A 19625-nucleotide genomic window follows, 5' to 3' on the forward strand; every position below is an offset into this window, starting at 1 on the left:
GGGTTCCAGAAGGTTCTGGAACAGAACTGCTTAGGGTTCTGGAGGGTTCCGGAACAGCACTGCTGAGGGTTCTGGAAGGTTCCGTAGGATTCTGGAACAGCACTGTTGAGGGTTCCATTGGGTTCTGGGACAGGTAAGACTGAGATTAAAACACTGTGTCATGATGGGGGATGAGTCAAATGATGATGTCCTGGTCAAAGTCAGAGCTGTTGGTAATGTCACAATTATCTGTCAGCTGCAAGCTTTGAGTTACAAATTCTGAAACTTTGGTTTTGATCTCACACCTTTTCCATGAGTTGTCTGTCTTGCATTTTCCCTGGAGGCGTTTTAGTATGGATCTGAGTGTAATGAAAAGTTGAATGCCAATCTGTTGAAGTACATTGTTTGGTCATGATGGAAATCAACATCGTTACACATGTTACAAATGTTTTTTACTGCACAACTCAATTCAAATACATATTCAGATTTATTTCATAAGCAATAGACTGCACTTCCATTCAATACCCCAATCCTACCTATCCCTGTAAACAATGTCCAATTCAAACTCCACACATTTGCTTCATAGAAACAAAGAATGAGGAACAGAAAACAAGAATTAATTAATTAATTACAAATCGGAAGTTTACATACGCTTATGTTGAAGTCATTAAAACTCGTTTTTCAACCACTCCACACATTTCTTGTTAACAAACTATAGTTTTGGCAAGTCGGTTAGGACATCTACTTTGTGCATGACACAAGTACTTTGTCCAACAATTGTTTACAGACAGATTATTTCACTTATATTTCACTGTATCACAATTCCAGTGGGTCAGAAGTTTACATACACTAATTTGACTGTGCCTTTAAACAGCTTTGAAAATTCCAGAAAATGTCATGGCTTTAGAAGCTTCTGATAGACTAATTGACATGATTTGAGTCAATTGGAGGTGTACCTGTAGATGTATTTCAAGGCCTACCTTCAAACTCAGTGCTTCTTTGCTTGACATCATGGGAAAATCAAAAGAAATCAGCCAAGACCTCAGAAAAAGAATTGTAGACCTCCACAAGTCTGGTTCATCCTTGGGAGCAATTTCTAAACGCCTGAAGGTACCATGTTCATCTGTACAAACAATAGTAAGTAAGTATAAACACCATGGGACCACTCAGCCGTCATACCGCTCAGGAAGGAGACGCGTTCTGTCTCCTAGAGATGAATGTACCTTGACGCGAAAAGTGCAAATCAATCCCAGAACAACAGCAAAGGACCTTGTGAAGATGCTGGAGGAAACAGGTACAAAAGTATCTATATCCACAGTAAAACAAGTCTTATATCGACATAACCTGAAAGGCCGCTCAGCAAGGAAGGAGCCACTGCTCCAAAACCGCCATAACATTTTTTGCAACTGCACATGGGGACAAAGATCATACTTTTTGGAGAAATGTCCTCTGGTCTGATGAAACAAAAATAGAACTGTTTGACCATAATGACCATCATTATGTTTGGAGGAAAAAGGGGGAGGCTTGCAAGCCGAAAAACACCATTCCAACCGTGAAGCACGGGGGTGTCAGAATCATGTTGTGGGGGTGCTTTGCTGCAGGAGGGACTGGTGCACTTCACAAAATATATGGCATCATGAGGAAGGAAAATTATGTGGATATTTTGAAGCAACATCTCAAGACATCAGTCAGGAAGTTAAAGCTTGGTCACAAATGGGTCTTTCAAATGGACAATGACCCCAAGCATACTTCCAAAGTTGTAGCAAAAGGGCTTAAGGACAACAAAGTCAATGTATTGGAGTGGCCATCACAAAGCCCTGACCTCAATCCCATAGAAAATTTGTGGGCAGAACTGAAAAAGCATATGCGAGCAAGGAGGCTTACAAACCTGACTCAGTTACACTCGCTCTGTTAGGAGGAATGGGCCAAAATTCACCCAACTTATTGTGGGAAGCTTGTGGAAGGCTACCCGAAACGTTTGATCCGAGTTAAACAATTTAAAGGCAATGCTACCAAATACTAATTGAGTGCATGTAAACTTCTGACCCACTGGGAATGTGATGACAGAAATAAAAGCTGAAATAAATAATTCTCTCTACTATTATTCTGACATTTCACATTCTCTAAATAAAGTGGTGATCCTAACTGACATAAAATATGGATTTTTTTCTAGTATTAAATGTCAGGAATTGTGAAAAACTGAGTTTAAATGTATTTGGCTAAGGTGTATGTAACCTTCCGACTTCAACTGTATTTGATGCGTCACAATACTTCATTATAAGGTCCAATGGGATCTCACTGGTAACGTGGGATGGGAATATCAATTGGCCAAATAGCTGCAATTACCCAATCCTAGGTCCAATACAATTTGATTTACTTATTTAATTCAAATAATAAAATATAAGGAAACAATTAAGGGAATGTTTCGTTTTTTTCATAGTTATTAAAATAGCCAATGAAGAAATGTGTAAGGATCGACGCTGGAGACGAGAAGCAAGTACAGGGAGTGAACATTTAATGAAACAACGGACATGAAACAGAACAGGAACAGCGTCTGGGCAGGGGAAAAATAACGACATCAATGCTGACACAGGGAACAAACTAAGGAGCAGACAGAAATAGAGGGGGTAATCAACAACGTAATGGAGTCCATGTGATAATGGATATTTATAATGGATATTTGACTCTGTCCATTAAACGGCATGTACGGTGCACATGTTAGAACGGTGTTTTCCCACAAATTGCATTTTTGAAACATTCTCGCACAGGCCTACCGCTGTGTGTACATTGCTGCGCATAAAATGTGACGAAATAATACTTGATCAACATTTTAAGCTAAACCTGATTTGTTCCATCAGCTTTATTCATTAATAGAGCGTATACCTCCACGACACTACTTTGATACGCATTGTGGGGATTAAGAAGTGAGTATAAGAAATGAATGAATGTTTACATCTATTGTTTACGTATCAGGCGTACGTATTTGTTTACATATAATGGTTTTGTTACGTATCACGTGTATATGTCTATCCTGTGAGTTATTTGAATGTCCTGGGTAGCTTGGTGAAAAATATGATTATTATGAGAATGTACCAGTTTTGTTGTCATTATGCTTTTTTTGTGTGCAAATTATCATAAAAATCATAAAGATGATGGAGAATGGTATTTATGACTTTAATAAGTTTGATGAGAACATTTTGTGTCTAAGATAATTCAAATCAGTTTTAATAAAGATGTCTTGTGGATGTGCTCTTTTTTTCTTCTCTAGCTTTATATGTATTCGGAAAGTATTCAGACCCTTCGACTTTTTCCACGTTTTGTTACGTTACAGCCTTATTCTAAAATGTATAAATATTTTTATTCTCATCCATCTACACACAGTATCCCCCCAAAGCAAATGTATTAAAAATAAAAACAGAAATTCTTTATTTACATAAGTATTCAGACCCTTTGCTATGAGACTCGAAATTGAGCTTAGGTGCATCCTGTTTCCATTGATCATCCTTGAGATGTTTATACAACTTGATTGGAGTCCCCCTGTGGTAAATTCAATTGATTGGACATGATTTGGAAAGGCACACACCTGTTTATATAAGGACCCACAGTTGACGGTGCACGTTAGATCAAAAACCAAGCTATGAGGTCCAAGGAATTGTCAGTAGAGCTCCGAGACAGGATTGTGTCGAGGCACAGATCTGGGGAAGGGTACCAAAAATGGTCTGCAGCACTGAAGGTCCCAAAGAACAAAGTTGCCTCCATCATTCTTAAATGGAAGAAGTTTGGAACCACCAAGACTCTTCCTAGAGCAGGCCGCCCGGCCAAACTGATCAATCAGGGGAGAAGAGCCTCGGTCAGGGAGATGACCAAGAACCTGATGGTCACTCTGACAGCTCCAAAGTTCCTCTGTGGAGATGGGAGAACCTTCCAGAAGGTCAACCATCTCTGCAGCACTCCACCAATCAGGCCTTTATGGTCGAGTGGCCAGACAGAAGCCACTCCTCAGTAAAAGGCACATGACAGCCCAATTGGAGTTTGCAAAAGGCACCTAAAGACTCTCAGACCATGAGAAACAAGATTCTCTGGTCTGATGAAAATAGGATTGAACTCTTTGGTCTGAATGCCAAGCATCACGTCTGGAGGAAACCTGGCAGCAGCATGCTGTGGGGATGTTTTTTAGTGTCAGGGACTGGGAGACTAGTCAGGGTCAAGAGAAAGATGAACAGAGCAAAGTACAGAGAGATCCTTGATGAAAACCTGATCCAGAGCGCTCAGGACCTCAGACTGGGGAGAAGGTTTACCTTCCAACAGGACAACGACCATAAGCACATGGCCAAGACAACGCATGAGTGACTTCGGGACAAGTCTCAGAATGTCCTTGAGTGGCCCAGCCAGAGCTCGGACTGTACAGCGAAGCTCCCCATCCAGCCTGACAGAGCTTGAGAGGATCTGCAGAGAAGAATGGGAGAAACTCCCCCAATACAGGTGTGCCAAACTTGTAGCATCATACCCAAGAAGACTCGAGGCTGTAATCCCTGCCAAAGGTGTTTCAACAAAGTACTTAGAAAAGGGTCTGAATACTTATATAAATGTGATATTTCCATTATTTTTTTTTAAATCTAAAAAAATGTTTTTTTCTGTGTCATTATGGGGTATTGTGTGTAGATTGATGAGGGGAAAAAACGATTTAATCAATTTTAGAATATCTATGATGCATTGTGGGTAAATGGTGACTGACGCACTGATCTACAAATAATAGGCTGTGTTCGAGACCATCAAATCCATAATGCATTGTGGGTAAATTGTGACTGACTGATTTACAAATCATATAGTTATTTAAAGTGATTTGTAGATCAGTCAATCTCGACTTGCCTTTCAAGTCAGCTGCAATGTCCAACGTGCCCATAATGACTAGTTATTTATAATTTTTACTTCCTGCTTGAACGGCTAACAGATACACATTTAATAACAGGATAATTAAACATTAGTCACCCCAAAGCCCTGCATACTTAGAAGTCCCAGCAACTTAAGTTGAGAGCATTTTAAATATTGAGGAAATATGCACATCTTTTCTATATTTCACACTACAGGAGTTTCTATTTTGCTGAAATGACATTCAGTGACTCAAATGAACAACAATCCACTGGCTTAACATACATCTGTGAAAACCCCAAGACAAGCTGTAATGATAGTTGAGATATTCAGAATATGCAAATATTTATTTCCATTAAAGACATGCTCCTGGACTTTGGCGAATAGTAAGTATTTTGGGCTGGATGTGTTTATGCATATTTCATACATACATAATCTATGAGGAGAATCACTGTTTCACCTCAATTAGCCACAAAATCCTTAGCGTGACAGCAACTTTTCTAGAAGCTGTGCAGTGCCATTTTCCCTATATTTATCCCAACGTGGGCCAGCCCCCTAGCAATTTTAAGTTTCAGCCCCTCGCCATTTGAGTGACAGCTAGGAAGACACAAACACACACAGTAGATTGAGGGAGAGAGAGCAATGACGTGGTGCACATATGACGTAGTAGGCAATTTTTGGGGACCACTTTTGGCTCGTGGGCCACTACTTTCAGAACTAAAAGTATGCAAAAGTAGCGGCGAGTATCTTTAATTGAGTTCTTTGATGGTTAAACTCCGAGTCATCCCCTTGTAGATAATTGCTAGAGTGAGACTAGTGAACGAGACCCCCTCTGGATCCTAAATGGCACCCTATTCCCTATATAGTGCACTACTTTTAACCAGGGCACATTGGACTCTGGTCAGAAAGTAGTGCACTATGAAGGAACTAGGGTACCTTTTGGGACGCAAGCTATATGATGAGTACAATGTTTAAGGGATGTAAACATCTGAATTCCCATCAACACCACAAGCATCAAAACAAATAAAATACAAATAAACGCATATGTATAATTTCCAGAAGTGTGAACTTTTTCATTAAGGCTGTAATTAAATAAAAACAATATACACTGCTCAAAAAAATAAAGGGAACACTAAAATAACACATCCTAGATCTGAATGAATGAAATATTCTTATTAAATACTTTTTTCTTTACATAGTTGAATGTGCTGACAACAAAATCACACAAAAATTATCAATGGAAATCAAATTTATCAACCCATGGAGGTCTGGATTTGGAGTCACACTCAAAATTAAAGTGGAAAACCACACTACAGGCTGATCCAACTTTGATGTAATGTCCTTAAAACAAGTCAAAATGAGGCTCAGTAGTGTGTGTGGCCTCCACGTGCCTGTATGACCTCCCTACAACGCCTGGGCATGCTCCTGATGAGATCTCCTCCCAGACCTTGACTAAAGCATCCGCCAACTCCTGGACAGTCTGTGGTGCAACGTGGCTTTGGTGGATGGAGCGAGACATGATGTCCCAGATGTGCTCAATTGGATTCAGGTCTGGGGAACGGGCGGGCCAGTCCATAGCATCAATGCCTTCCTCTTGCAGGAACTGCTGACACACTCCAGCCACATGAGGTCTAGCATTGTCTTGCATTAGGAGGAACCCAGGTCCAACCGCACCAGCATATGGTCTCACAAGGGGTCTGAGGATCTCATCTCGGTACCTAATGGCAGTCAGGCTACCTCTGGCGAGCACATGGAGGGCTGTGCGGCCCCCCAAAGAAATGCCACCCCACACCATGACTGACCCACCGCCAAACCGGTCATGCTGGAGGATGTTGCAGGCAGCAGAACGTTCTCCACTGCGTCTCCAGACTATGTCACGTCTGTCACGTGCTCAGTGTGAACCTGCTTTCATCTGTGAAGAGCACAGGGCGCCAGTGGCGAATTTGCCAATCTTGGTGTTCTCTGGCAAATGCCAAACGTCCTGCACGGTGTTGGGCTGTAAGCCCAACCCCACCTGTGGATGTCGGGCCCTCATACCACCCTCATGGAGTCTGTTTCTGACCGTTTGAGCAGACACATGCACATTTGTGGCCTGCTGGAGGTCATTTTGCAGGGCTCTGGCAGTGCTCCTCCTGATCCTCCTTGCACAAAGGCGGAGGTAGCGGTCCTGCTGATGGGTTGTTGCCCTCCTACGGCCTCCTCCACGTCTCCTGATGTACTAGCCTGTCTCCTGGTAGCGCCTCTATGCTCTGGACACTACGCTGACAGACACAGCAAACCTTCTTGCCACAGCTCGCATTGATGTGCCATCCTGGATGAGCTGCACTACCTGAGCCACTTGTGTGGGTTGTAGACTCCGTCTCATGCTACCACTAGAGTGAAAGCACCGCCAGCATTCAAAAGTGACCAAAACATCAGCCAGGAAGCATAGGAACTGAGAAGTGGACTGTGGTCACCACCTGCAGAACCACTCCTTTATTGGGGGTGTCTTGCTAATTGCCTATAATTTCCACCTGTTGTCTATTCCATTTGCACAACAGCATGTGAAATTTATTGTCAATCAGTGTTGCTTCCTAAGTGGACAGTTTGATTTCACAGAAGTGTAATTGACTTGGAGTTACATTGTGTTGTTTAAGTGTTCCCTTTATTTTTTTGAGCAGTGTATATACATATTATTTTTTACATGTTCATGATCACGACAAAAAGACCCCTTATTAAATGCTCAGCAGTATTTTCTCATGGACAATTCAGAATACTGAATTTTTATTTACAATAAAGTCCAAACTCAACAATAGTTCAAAACTTGCCATTATTCAAAGCTAGTTGAAAAAAGTGGCAATCAGTTAAGTTCTCCCAATGTCATGTGGTATCACCATGACTTCCAACCCACTCTAAACTGGGCCCATTCAGTCCAACCCACTCTAAACTGGGCCCATTCAGTCCAACCCACTCTAAGCTGGGCCCATTCAGTCCAACCCACTCTAAACTGGGCCCATTCAGTCTAAAAACTCAAAGAAACAGCTGGCACAACCGAGACAAGTGATAAAACAAATGCTGCCTAAATAAAATAATAGAGCATGATGAATAAATCCAGTGCCCAACTTGAGACAAATGTAATAAATGAAAGCACCAACATAAATGACCTCAACTGAGGAATAACACATGGTATTAGCTCCACAATATACACATTATTTTGTCATATTTCTTTACAGTCCCTCAAGTTAATCAGTATTACAGTAGGTGATCGGGACAGCTTGACTTGAAACATGTAAATAATGCTTTTCCTTTTAAAACCAAAAAGTTACCTTTCAACTATTACATCTTTTTGTCTCTCAATTTGTAGTCAGGAAACTGTATTCAATTTGTAGTCAGTAAACTGTATTCAATTTGTAGTCAGTAAACTGTATTCAATTAGTAGTCAGTAAACTGTATTCAATTTGTAGTCAGGAAACTGTATTCAATTTGTAGTCAGTAAACTGTATTCAATTTGTAGTCAGGAAACTGTATTCAATTTGTAGTCAGGAAATTGTATCAAATTTGTAGTCAGGAAACTGTATTCAATTTGTAGTCAGTAAACTGTATTCAATTTGTAGTCAGGAAACTGTATTCAATTTGTAGTCAGGAAACTGTATCAAATTTGTAGTCAGTAAACTGTATTCAATTTGTAGTCAGTAAACTGTATTCAATTTGTAGTCAGTAAACTGTATCAAATTTGTAGTCAGGAAACTGTATTCAATTTGTAGTCAGTAAACTGTATTCAATTAGTAGTCAGTAAACTGTATTCAATTTGTAGTCAGTAAACTGTATTCAATTTGTAGTCAGGAAACTGTATCAAATTTGTAGTCAGTAAACTGTATTCAATTTGTAGTCAGTAAACTGTATTCAATTTGTAGTCAGGAAACTGTATCAAATTTGTAGTCAGTAAACTGTATTCAATTTGTAGTCAGTAAACTGTATTCAATTTGTAGTCAGTAAACTGTATCAAATTTGTAGTCAGTAAACTGTATCAAATTTGTAGTCAGTAAACTGTATCAAATTTGTAGTCAGGAAACTGTATTCAATTTGTAGTCAGGAAACTGTATTCAATTTGTAGTCAGGAAACTGTAGTCAATGTCAATGTCATAGCTACATTTGCAGCAGCAATGATGATGGTGATCGTCAGACTACAGGTTGTAGTGTGCTGATAGTCATATTAAACACCGTCAGTCATTTACCATTCTATTGGAAATAGTCTATTTGAAACATACATCTTCCCCTTCACAAGGCCTATAGAATTATGATATGATTCAAAATGGAACTTAACTGTTATTTAAATGCTATTTTATCACTTGAACAACTTCCAGGATGTATTTCAACAGTATTAAGTAGTATTTCTATTAGTACCTTGTTTAAACAATATTAAATGTTACGAGAATGTGATCGCTCAATATTCAATGATTTGGTTAAATTATTAACATAAAATAATAAAACATGTAAGATAGGTGCTCTTGCGGCATGGAAGAGTTAAAAGTACGTCATAAAAATAAGAAGTTAAAAACATCGAAGCTCATAAGGCACAGAGAGAATGAAGCTCGTGTCATAGTGCGGAAACCATTGGCCCAGCGTCGTCCGGGTTTGGCCAGGGGTAGTCCGTCATTGTAAATAAGAATATTTTCTTAACTGACTTGCTTAGTTAAATAAAGGTTTAATAAAATTTAAAAAAATGTTATCTTCTTGGCTATACGGTTACTGTAATAATTAGTTTGGTTTACACTTATATTCCATTAAATAATTGTTCCACAGCGACCAATAACTACAACAGTAAGCAGACTCACAATATCAATAAATGTTTAATCAATGGAATAGAGCAAGTGAGAAAAAAACATGTCTGAAGCCAGGGTGAAGACATCTTTTAACTGGGATTGTTTGACAGCAGTGGAGGCTGGTGTCACTAAATCGAAGGAAGGTACCATCCATACTAAAATGAGCCTGTCTTCAGATTTCTCCACCCGCCAGCCTCCACTGTTTGCCAGACCAACCACTGTCAAGATATCCTCCTCTTCCTCACTAGATCTCTCACTGGACCTGGAAGAAGGTCACATCCATATTGTCATGTCTGCCGTTGCGTTTGATGATCTCTGTGATGGATATATAGGTGCCGGTGATGAAGCCGATGAAGCCGATGACAGAGATCAGGGTGTTCTTGACGATGACCCAGGGAGACAGACCTTCGTTGTGGTAGGTGAGGATCTGGAGGAGTGGAGGGAAGATGAGAGCCAGGAAACTGCTGCTGACGGACCCCACTAAAGAGATGACCAGGTCCAGCTGGGGGATCAATATGGCCAGGACACCTGGAGACAGAGACAGAACCATTACATCCCCTGGGGGGAGAGGACAGAACCATATCTCCTGCTCTATACAGGTAGGGTGAGGGATCAGGGATGAGATGAGACACAAATGGACACACAGAGTCAACTCTTTCTCTTACCTGGGGAGGTAGGAAGGGGTGAGGGGGAATGAAATGAACGGCGGTAGCATCAAAAAAAGTACATTGAAAAACAACAACTACCAAAGAAGCATAATTGTTATTGACTGTGTTTTTCATGTCTTTGGGGCTGGTCGGTGGCCTTCCGGTGCTAGGAGACAACTGGGGATCACCCATCATCATCTGTTGCTAAGGAGATTGATGTGATGTGATGTGAAAAGGAACAGGGGAGGGGCAGCTGTGGCAGCCCAAATAAGTTGAGTTGCCGTGCCAATGTCACGCTGTTCCACTACCCAGGTCCTCTCTGATCCCCTCACAAACCAACCACCGAACGAGACGCTCGGAGAGAGCGAAACCAATCAGTTTCCGTGAAGGCCCGGTGAACACTTTCCTAATATTGAGTTACACCCCCTTGCCCTCAGAACAGCCTCAATTCCTCAGGGCATGGACTCTAGAAGGTTTTGAAAGCGTTCCACAGGGATGCTGGCCCATGTTGACTCCAATGCTTCCCACAGTTGTGTTGAGTTGGCTGGATGCCCATTGGGTAGTGGACCATTCTTGATACACACCGGAAACTGTTGAGCGTGAAAAACCCAGCAGCGTTGCGGTTCTTGACACAAACTAGTGCGCCTGGCACCTACTACCATACTCCGTTCAAAGGCACTTAAATCTTTTGCCCATTCACTATCTGAATGGCAGACGTTCACAATCCATGTCTCAGTTGTCTCAAGGCTTTAAAAAATCCTTATTTAACCAGTCTCCTCTCCTTAAATCTACACTGATTGAAATGGATTTAACAAGTGACATCAATAAGGGATCATAGCTTTCACCTGGTCAGTCTGTCATGGAAAGAGCAGCTGTTCCTGATGTTTTATACACTCAGTATATTTTCAACATTATGAGATTGGAATAATACTGTGCAATTGTGAAAATTATGATAATGCCCTTTTAGTGTAAGAGCTGATTGAAAATAATTTCAGCCTGTTTTGGTGGGATGGAGTTTTGGCCTTCCATGGTGACATCACCAGACGGTAAATTAATTACTAGAAAACAAGAAAGAGTTCCAAACCTCTCTGCTAATAACAGATCATTTTGCAAAGCTGTCATCAAGGCAAAGGGTGGCTACTTTGAAGAATCTAAAATATTAAATATATCTAGATTTGTTTAACACTTTTTTGGTTACTACATGATTCCATATGTGTTATTAACACTTCTATTGCCTCTCCCTCTACGATACGCACTTCCGGTTTGGTTTGGAGCGAGTAGTTGCATTCCGCTTTGCTCCACAGGTAGTATTACAGGTAGTATTACATTTCATTTCATTACAGTACAACAGTTTGATTTGTTTGATCTTAGCTGGCTACATAGCCGTCTTTGTATCCAAGATAATTGTGTAGTCTAGAGTAATTGTCGAGGTTACCTAGCCAGTTAGAGGTTACCTAGCCAGCTACACTTTCAAACAAAGTCAACAACGCAGCCACTGCTAGCTAGCCTATTTCACCAGCCAGCAGTACTATATCATTTTAGTCAATAAGATTTTTTGCAACGTAAGCTTAACTTTCTGAACATTCGAGACGTGTAGTCCACTTGTCATTCCAATCTCCTTTGCATTAGCGTAGCCTCTTCTGTAGCCTGTCAACTATGTGTCTGTCTATCCCTGTTCTCTCCTCTCTGCACAGACCATACAAACGCTTCACACCGCGTGGCCGCTGCTACTCTAACCTGGTGGTCCCAGCGCGCACGACCCACTTGGAGTTCCAGGTCTCAGGCAGCCTCTGGAACTGCCGATCTGCGGCCAACAAGGCAGAGTTCATCTCAGCCTATGCTTCCCTCCAGTCCCTCGACTTCTTGGCACTGACGGAAACATGGATTACCACTGATAACACTGCTACTCCTACTGCTCTCTCCTCGTCTGCCCACGTGTTCTCGCACACCCCGAGAGCTTCTGGTCAGCGGGGTGGTGGCACTGGGATCCTCATCTCTCCCAAGTGGACATTCTCTCTTTCTCCCCTGACCCATCTGTCTATCGCCTCCTTTGAATTCCATGCTGTCACAGTTACCAGCCCTTTCAAGCTTAACATCCTTATCATTTATCGCCCTCCAGGTGCCCTTGGAGAGTTCATCAATGAGCTTGACGCCCTGATAAGTTCCTTTCCTGAGGATGGCTCACCTCTCACAGTTCTGGGTGACTTTAACCTCCCCACGTCTACCTTTGACTCATTCCTCTCTGCCTCCTTCTTTCCACTCCTCTCCTCTTTTGACCTCACCCTCTCACCTTCCCCCCCTACTCACAAGGCAGGCAATACGCTTGACCTCATCTTTACTAGATGCTGTTCTTCCACTAATCTCATTGCAACTCCCCTCCAAGTCTCCGACCACTACCTTGTATCCTTTTCCCTCTCGCTCTCATCCAACACTTCCCACACTGCCCCTACTCGGATGGTATCGCGCCGTCCCAACCTTCGCTCTCTCTCCCCCGCTACTCTCTCCTCTTCCATCCTATCATCTCTTCCCTCTGCTCAAACCTTCTCCAACCTATCTCCTGATTCTGCCTCCTCAACCCTCCTCTCCTCCCTTTCTGCATCCTTTGACTCTCTATGTCCCCTATCCTCCAGGCCGGCTCGGTCCTCCCCTCCTGCTCCGTGGCTCGACGACTCATTGCGAGCTCACAGAACAGGGCTCCGGGCAGCCGAGCGGAAATGGAGGAAAACTCGCCTCCCTGCGGACCTGGCATCCTTTCACTCCCTCCTCTCTACATTCTCCTCTTCTGTCTCTGCTGCTAAAGCCAATTTCTACCACTCTAAATTCCAAGCATCTGCCTCTAACCCTAGGAAGCTCTTTGCCACCTTCTCCTCCCTCCTGAATCCTCCTCCCCCTCCTCCCCCCTCCTCCCTCTCTGCTGATGACTTCGTCAACCATTTTGAAAAGAAGGTTGACGACATCCGATCCTCGTTTGCTAAGTCAAACGACACCGCTGGTTCTGCTCACACTGCCCTACCCTGTGCTTTGACCTCTTTCTCCCCTCTCTCTCCAGATGAAATCTCGCGTCTTGTGACGGCCGGCCGCCCAACAACCTGCCCGCTTGACCCTATCCCCTCCTCTCTTCTCCAGACCATTTCCGGAGACCTTCTCCCTTACCTCACCTCGCTCATCAACTCATCCTTGACCGCTGGCTACGTCCCTTCCGTCTTCAAGAGAGCGAGAGTTGCACCCCTTCTGAAAAAACCTACACTCGATCCCTCCGATGTCAACAACTACAGACCAGTATCCCTTCTTTCTTTTCTCTCCAAAACTCTTGAACGTGCCGTCCTTGGCCAGCTCTCCTGCTATCTCTCTCAGAATGACCTTCTTGATCCAAATCAGTCAGGTTTCAAGACTAGTCATTCAACTGAGACTGCTCTTCTCTGTGTCACGGAGGCGCTCCGCACTGCTAAAGCTAACTCTCTCTCCTCTGCTCTCATCCTTCTAGACCTATCGGCTGCCTTTGATACTGTGAACCATCAGATCCTCCTCTCCACCCTCTCCGAGCTGGGCATCTCCGGCGCGGCCCACGCTTGGATTGCGTCCTACCTGACAGGTCGCTCCTACCAGGTGGCGTGGCGAGAATCTGTCTCCGCACCATGTGCTCTCACCACTGGTGTCCCCCAGGGCTCTGTTCTAGGCCCTCTCCTATTCTCGCTATACACCAAGTCACTTGGCTCTGTCATATCCTCACATGGTCTCTCCTATCATTGCTATGCAGACGACACACAATTAATCTTCTCCTTTCCCCCCTCTGATAACCAGGTGGTGAATCGCATCTCTGCATGTCTGGCAGACATATCAGTGTGGATGACGGATCACCACCTCAAGCTGAACCTCGGCAAGACGGAGCTGCTCTTCCTCCCGGGGAAGGACTGCCCGTTCCATGATCTCGCCATCACGGTTGACAACTCCATTGTGTCCTCCTCCCAGAGTGCTAAGAACCTTGGCGTGATCCTGGACAACACCCTGTCGTTCTCAACTAACATCAAGGCGGTGACCCGTTCCTGTAGGTTCATGCTCTACAACATTCGCAGAGTACGACCCTGCCTCACGCAGGAAGCGGCGCAGGTCCTAATCCAGGCACTTGTCATCTCCCGTCTGGATTACTGCAACTCGCTGTTGGCTGGGCTCCCTGCCTGTGCCATTAAACCCCTACAACTCATCCAGAACGCCGCAGCCCGTCTGGTGTTCAACTTTCCCAAGTTCTCTCACGTCACCCCGCTCCTCCGCTCTCTCCACTGGCTTCCAGTTGAAGCTCGCATCCGCTACAAGACCATGGTGCTTGCCTACGGAGCTGTGAGGGGAACGGCACCTCCGTACCTTCAGGCTCTGATCAGGCCCTACACCCAAACAAGGGCACTGCGTTCATCCACCTCTGGCCTGCTCGCCTCCCTACCTCTGAGGAAGTACAGTTCCCGCTCAGCCCAGTCAAAACTGTTCGCTGCTCTGGCACCCCAATGGTGGAACAAACTCCCTCACGACGCCAGGTCAGCGGAGTCAATCACCACCTTCCGGAGACACCTGAAACCCCACCTCTTTAAGGAATACCTAGGATAGGATAAAGTAATCCTTCTAACCCCCCCCCCCTTAAAAGAGTTAGATGCACTATTGTAAAGTGGTTGTTCCACTGGATATCATAAGGTGAATGCACCAATTTGTAAGTCGCTCTGGATAAGAGCGTCTGCTAAATGACTTAAATGTAAATGTAAATGTAAATTTCATAGTTTTGATGTCTTCACTATTATTCTACAATGTAGAAAAAAGTACAAATAAAAGAAAAACCCTTGAATGAGTCAGTGTGTCCAAACATTTGACTGGTTCTGTATGCATGTACAGGTTCTGTTGTGTGGAATCTGTGACAAGGATAATATGACAAAACAGGGACACAACCTTCACGATCACTGTTGCGGTAGGTGGCCTCGTGGTTAGAGCGTTGGACTAGTAACCGAAAGGTTGCCAGATCGAATCCCTGAGCCAACAAGCTAAAAATCTGTCCTTCTGCCCCTGAACAAGGCAGTTAACCCACTGTTCCTAGGCCGTCATTGTAAATAAGAATTTGTTCTTAACTGACTTGCCTAGTAAAATAAAAAAGGTTCTGCAGGGTGACAATGGTCCAACATTATTGCTCCTTTAAATCATACTGAACAAAAATATAGAACACAACAATTTCAAAGATTTTACTGAGTTACAGTTCATATGAGGAAATCAGTGAATTGGAATAAATTCATTAGGCCCGAATCTATGGATTTCACATGACTGGGAACACAGATCGGTCAAAGACGGCTTACAAAGAAACAATGGGCCTCACAATGGGCCTCACAACGGGCCTCACAATGGACCTTGATTTCGTCACGGCATTTCTGTGCAGTTGATCAAATCAAATCAAATTGTATTTGTCACATGCGTCAAATACAAAAAGGTGTAGACCTTACCGTGAAATGCTTATTTACAAGCCCTTAACCAACAACGCAGTTAAAGAAATAGAGTTAAGAAAATATTTACTAAATAAACTAAAGTAAAAAAAATTATAAATAAATACAATAAAATAACAATAACGAGGCTATATACAGGGGGTACCGGTACTGAGTCAATGTGCGGGGGTGCAGGTTAGTCGAGGTCATTTGTACATGTAGGTGGGGGGGGGGGGGTCAATGTAAATAGTCTGGGTGGCCATTTGAGCAGGCTTATGGTTTGGGGGTAGAAGCTGTTAAGGAGCCTGTTGGACCTAGTCTTGGCACTCCTGTACTACTTGCCGTGTAGTAGCAGAGAGAACAGTCTAAGACTTGAGTGACTGGAGTCTTTGACAATTTTTGGGCCTTCCTCTTGACACCGCCTAGTATATAGGTCCTGGATGGCTGGAAGCTTGGCCCCAGTGATGTACTGGGCCATTCGCACTCTGTAGCGCCTTACAGTCAGATGCCGAGCAGTTGCCATACCAGGTGGTGATGCAACCGGTCAGGATGCTATCGATGCTGCAGCTGTAGAACTTTTTGAGGATCTGGGGACCCATGCCAAATCTTTTCAGCCTCCTGAGGGTGAAAAGGTGTTGTCATGCCCTCTTCATGACTGTTTTGGTGTGTTTGGACCATGGTAGTTTGTTGGTGATGTGGACCCCAAGGAACTTTAAAAAAACTCTTGTCCCGCTCCACTTCAGCCCCGTCGATGTTAAATGGGGGCATGTTCGGCTCTTCTTTTCCTGTAGGTCCACAATCAGCTTCTTTGTCTTGCTCACAATGAGGGAGAGATTGTTGTCCTGGCACCACACTTCCAGGTCTCTGACCTCATCCCTATAGGCTGTCTCATTGTTGTGTCATGGCAAACGTAATGATGGTGTTGGAGTCATGCTTGGCCACGCAGTTGTGTGTGAACAGTGAGTACAGGAGGGGACTAAGCACGCACCCCTGAGGAGTCCCAGTGTTGAGGATCAGCATGGCAGATGTGTTGTTGCCTACCCTTACCACCTGGGGGCGGCCCATCAAGAAGTCCAGGATCCAGTTTCAGAGGGAGGTGTTTAGTCCCAGGCTCCTTAGCTTTGTGATGAGCTTTGTGGGCACTATGGTGTTGAATGCTGAGCTGTAGTCAAGGAACAGCATTCTCACATAGGTGTTCCTTTTGTCCAGGTGGGAAAGGGCAGGGTGGAGTGCGACGGAGATTGCATCATCTGTGGATCTGTTGGGGCGGTACGTGAATTGGAGTGGGTCTAGGGTTTCCGGGATGATGGTGTTGATGTGAGTCATGACCAGCCTTTCAAAGCACTTCCTGGCTACCAACGTGAGTGCTACGGGGCAGTAATCATTTAGACAGGTTACCTTCGCTTTCTTCGGCACAGGGACTATAGTGGTATTACAGACTCGGTCAGGGAGAGGTTGAAAATGTCTGTGAAGACACTTGCCAGTTGGTCCGCGCATGCTTTGAGTACACGTCCTGGTAATCCGGCCTTGTGAATGTTGACCTGTTTAAAGGTCTTGCTCACATGTGCTACGTAGAGCGTGATCACACAATCGTCTGGAACAGCTGGGGCTCTCATGCATGCTTCAGTGTTGCTTGCCTCAAAGCCAGTATAAAAGGTATTTAGCTCATCTGGTAGGCTCGCGTCACTGGCCAGCACGCGGCTGGGGTTCCCTTTGTAGTTCCTAATAGTTTGCAAGCCCTGCCACATCCTTACTCCTGTATTGACGCTCTGCCTGTTTGATGGTTCGTCTGAGGTCATTGCGGAATTTCTTATAAGCGTCCGGATTAGTGTTCCGCTCCTTGAAAGCGGCAGCTCTAGCCTTTAGCTCGGTGCAGATGTTGCCTGTAATCCATGGCTTCTGGTTGGGATATGTACGTACCGTCACTGTGGGACAACGTCGTCGATGCACTTATTGATGAAGCCGGTGACTGAGGTGGTATGCTCCTCATTGCCATTGGATGAATCACGGAACATATTCCAGTCTTTGCTAGCAATTACAGTCCTGTAGTGTAGCATCCAGGTCATCTGACCAGTTCCGTATTGAGCGAGTAACTGTTACTTCCTGCTTTAGTTGTTGCTTGTACTGTAAGTAGGAATCAGGAGGATAGAATTATGGTCAGATTTGCCAAATGGAGGGCGAGGGAGAGCTTTGTACGCGTCTCTGTGTGTGAAGTAAAGGTGGTCTAGAGTTTTTTTCCCATGGTTGCACATGTGACATGCTGGTAGAAATGAGGTCAAACGGATTTAAGTTTTCCTGCATTAAAGTCCCCGGCCACTAGGAGAGCCGCTTCTGGATGAGCATTTTCTTGTTTGCTTATGGCTTTATAGAGTTAGTTGAGAGCGGTCGTAGTGCCAGCATCGGTATGTGGTGGTAAATAGACGGCTACGAATAATATAGATGAGAACTCTCTTGGTAGATAGAGTACCTCATGATAAGCTGTGGACCACACTACCTCAGGCGTGCAATACATCGAGACTTCTTTAATATTAGACATCGCGCATCAGCTGTTAATGACAAATAGACACACATCCCAACCCCTTGTCTTACCAGACGTAGCTGTCCTGTCCTGCCGATGCACGGAAAACCCAGCCAGCTCTATATTATTTGTGTCGTCGTTCAGCCACGACTCAGTGAAACAAGATATTTCAAAAATGTATTTCCTGTTGGTAGGTTAATCTCGAACGGAAATTGTTTATTTTCCAGTGATTGCACATTGGCCAATAGAACGGATGGTGGAGGCGGGTTACCCACTCGCCGACAAATTCTCAAAAGGCACCCCTATTTCCGTCTTTTCTTCATGCTAATGATGGGGATTTGGGCTTGGTCTCGGGGAAGCAGTATATCCTTCGCGTTGGACCGGCGCCATTACGTTTAAATTATTTTCAGTGTCCGTAGTTTATGCCTGCCCATACCATAATCCCACCATGGGGCACTCTGTTCACAACATTGACATCAGCAAACCGCTCACCCACACCACGCCATACACGTGGTCTGCGGTTGTGAGGCCGGTTGGATGTACTGCCAAATTCTCTAAACAACGGAGACGGCTTATGGTAGAGAAATTAACATGAAATTCTCTGGCAACAGCTCTGGTGGACATTCCTGCAGTCAGCATGCCAATTACACGATCCCTCAAAACTTGAGACATCTGTGGCATTGTGTTGTGTGACAAAACTACACATTTTAGAGTGGCCTTTTATTTTTATTATCCCCAGCACAAGGTGCACCTGTGTAATGCTCATGCTTTTTAATCAGCTTATTGATATGTTTCACTGGTCAGGTGGATGGATTATCTTAGTAAAGGACACATTTGTGCCCAAAATTTGAGAGAAATACATTTTTAGTGCGTTTGGCAAACTTCTGGGATCTTTTATTTCATCTCATGAAACATGGGACCAACACTTTACATGTTGTGTTTATATTTTTGTTCAGTGTATATCTCTCAAAGGGAGGGATAAATAAATAAATAAAATATTCGCTGCTCAGTGTTCATGTACATTTATTGTGAAACGATGATTGAAATAATTGCATGTATACATTTTGGGTACTATGGGTATAATAGAGTCAGGCAGAAGCAGCAAGTTTGTGAATGAGGTTCAAAGACAGGCTCATTTGATATTTTTATTTTGTGTTTCTTTATTCTCAACACAAGGCTCTTGTCAGGTTTATTCACAACACAGAGAAATCCCTTTTCTACAGTTACTCTACTCGCTACAGCTTAACTTTCAATCTAACATGGTCTGAGAGAGTGAGAGAAGAGCTACCATGGCTGAGAGAGACAGAGGAGAAGAGCTACCATGGCTGAGAGAGAAGGGTGCCTGAGAGAGTGAGAGAAG

General features: G+C 43.8%; 1 protein-coding gene across 3 annotated transcripts in view; it reads right to left on the minus strand.

The window, feature by feature from the left end:
- Nucleotides 1-9658: 9658 nt before the first annotated feature.
- Nucleotides 9659-19625, minus strand: part of LOC139581740 (proton-coupled amino acid transporter 1-like) — a 68368-nt gene continuing 58401 nt past the window's right edge. For all 3 annotated transcript variants that reach the window (XM_071411825.1, XM_071411824.1, XM_071411827.1), the window contains one exon: nt 9659-10178. In XM_071411825.1, coding sequence (XP_071267926.1) covers nt 9904-10178 — 275 coding nt within the window. In that variant the 3' untranslated portion in view covers nt 9659-9903. The remainder of the gene's footprint in view (nt 10179-19625) is intronic.

This window comes from Salvelinus alpinus, chromosome 7, assembly GCF_045679555.1.
Source record: "Salvelinus alpinus chromosome 7, SLU_Salpinus.1, whole genome shotgun sequence".
NCBI lineage: Eukaryota > Metazoa > Chordata > Actinopteri > Salmoniformes > Salmonidae > Salvelinus > Salvelinus alpinus.